Source organism: Gasterosteus aculeatus, chromosome 4 (genome assembly GCF_964276395.1).
Source record: "Gasterosteus aculeatus chromosome 4, fGasAcu3.hap1.1, whole genome shotgun sequence".
NCBI lineage: Eukaryota > Metazoa > Chordata > Actinopteri > Perciformes > Gasterosteidae > Gasterosteus > Gasterosteus aculeatus.
Window position 1 is genome coordinate 19,560,600 of NC_135691.1, and position 2,002 is coordinate 19,562,601.

The window sequence follows — 2,002 nt, forward strand, 5'->3', positions numbered from 1 at the left end:
CCGTTTTCATAGCAACAGGTTGGACCGGCATGCTGACAGACAGACAAAACATGGCAAATGTACGCCAAGCAAAATCATACACTTTTATGGTAGACCTTGCTAGGCCTTTCCGCATGTTATACCTGGCTGCCTCCACGTAGTGCTCTATCTGACCTTGTCCTATGAGAGCATCAGGGTGTGACACTGAGGGACTGTAATGGGTGCTTTGTGGGCATCGGGGCAGAGCCTCTGGAAAGTCTGAAAATCAAAAACGGGAAAGTGAGTCAGCCAGTTTGTTATGCTGTCCGGGCACGTGCCGGGGAGTGAGGAAGAAGTTCTTGGTGACAGCGAACCACGTAATGCCTCTCATGAATGGCATGATGTCTCGGGCAGAGGAGCGGCCTTTGTTGACAATGTCCACCACTGCCTGGTTGTCACACATGATGGAGATGCGCTTGCGCGTCCAGTGTCGTCCCCAGATGAAACAGGCCACCGCCACTGGGTAGATCTCGTACAGCGCTATCGATGTTTCAAACCTACAAAAGGCGGTTGGCCAGTGGCTGGCGAACCACTGGCCTTGATAGATCCCCCCAAAACCCAGAGATGGCGCACCATCTGTGAATATTTGCCGTGAATCTGCAGACTCCACGATCTCGTTGTAAAAGAATGTTATGCCGTTCCACTGATCGAGCAGGCGAGACCAGAACCGTAGGTCGGATCGCCAACCGTCATCTAGCGATACGAGCTCGTGCAACCTGGGCACCGAGGACGCTGTGTCCAGTAGCCGAGAAATAAATGAACGCCCTTGAGGAATTACTCTCATGGCAAAGTTGAGATGGCCTAGGAGGGAGAGTAGCTGCTGCTTGCTTATGGTTCCTGCATCACAACATAGCTTGGTAAACTCACGGATGCGCTGCAACTTTGCCATGGGGAAAGATGCCTTCATGTTGTTTGTATCCAAAGTGATGCCTAAGAATTCTAGCCGTGTCGCTGGCCCCATTGTTTTCCCCTCTGATAACGGAACGCCCAGCTCCACTCGCAGTAGCGAGGAGCCTGACCCGTCCTGCGGGGAATCTATCACCAGGAAGTCATCCAGCAGGTGAAGTACTGACGGGATTTTGGCCCTATTCAGCAGGATCCAACAGAGCGCTTCGGACACCTTGTTAAATATGCACGGGCTGCTCCTGCACCCAAAAGTTAACCGCACTGCAAAGTAGAACTTCGCCCCCCACCGGATCCCGAAGAGATGCCATTGAGCCGGGTGTATGGGTACTATTTTGAATGTGTCTTTTACATCCAGACAGATCAAAAATTTATCTTTTTTTACCAGAGTATTTGCCCGTAGCAACGCCCTACGTGAAACCCCTGTGGTAAGCCTGTGAGCAAGTGATTCACGAACCCCCGGTCGGGGTGCAAAGATAGCTCTGTTGCTAGTGCAGCCTTGTGAGACGAGTGCTCCTGCGCCGGCCGCTCGGTGGGCTGCTGGCCGGCTCCGGTTGTTGAGACTCCGGGATAGATCGCTGTCCGAATCCGACATTCCTTTTGCCGTCACGATCACTGCTAATCCAGACGAAAATAATCCTTTTTCACCTTTGGAGCGTGCTGAAATGACAACTGACAGCAAGAGAGAGGAGAACAGTTTTTTTAACGTTTGCCTGCACCAATGCGATTGGTTTACGGTAACGACACCCACGTCTGATACTACCCGACCCTGCCCCTAATCAGCTGGCCGTGCACCCCCAGGGAGAGAGGAGGCCACCAGGGAACGGCACAGCCTGTCCAGTCTTCCTGACTGAATTTTCACCTAAGCTTCATTTATTTTTAGTTTACCAGCATAAATTGGGAGTGAATACATTTATGAAGCTTAGGCCTAAATTCAGTCAGGAAGACTGAAGAAGCTAATGCCTGGCATATCGAAAGAATGGAGCAACTTCTCTACTACCACCATCACCGGTGTCTGCACTCCCAAAGGGGGTACATGCCTCATCTGATCACAGCATCCTGCCCCCTGGTCTATCCTATG

At 51.6% G+C, this 2,002-nt stretch overlaps 1 protein-coding gene across 1 annotated transcript; it reads right to left on the reverse strand.

Moving 5' to 3' along the window:
• Positions 1-244: 244 nt before the first annotated feature.
• Positions 245-1,516, reverse strand: LOC120819784 (uncharacterized). Its single transcript, XM_078100944.1, has one exon. It carries the CDS (start codon positions 1,514-1,516, stop codon positions 245-247), a length of 1,272 nt encoding a protein of 423 aa, XP_077957070.1.
• Positions 1,517-2,002: the final 486 nt, after the last annotated feature.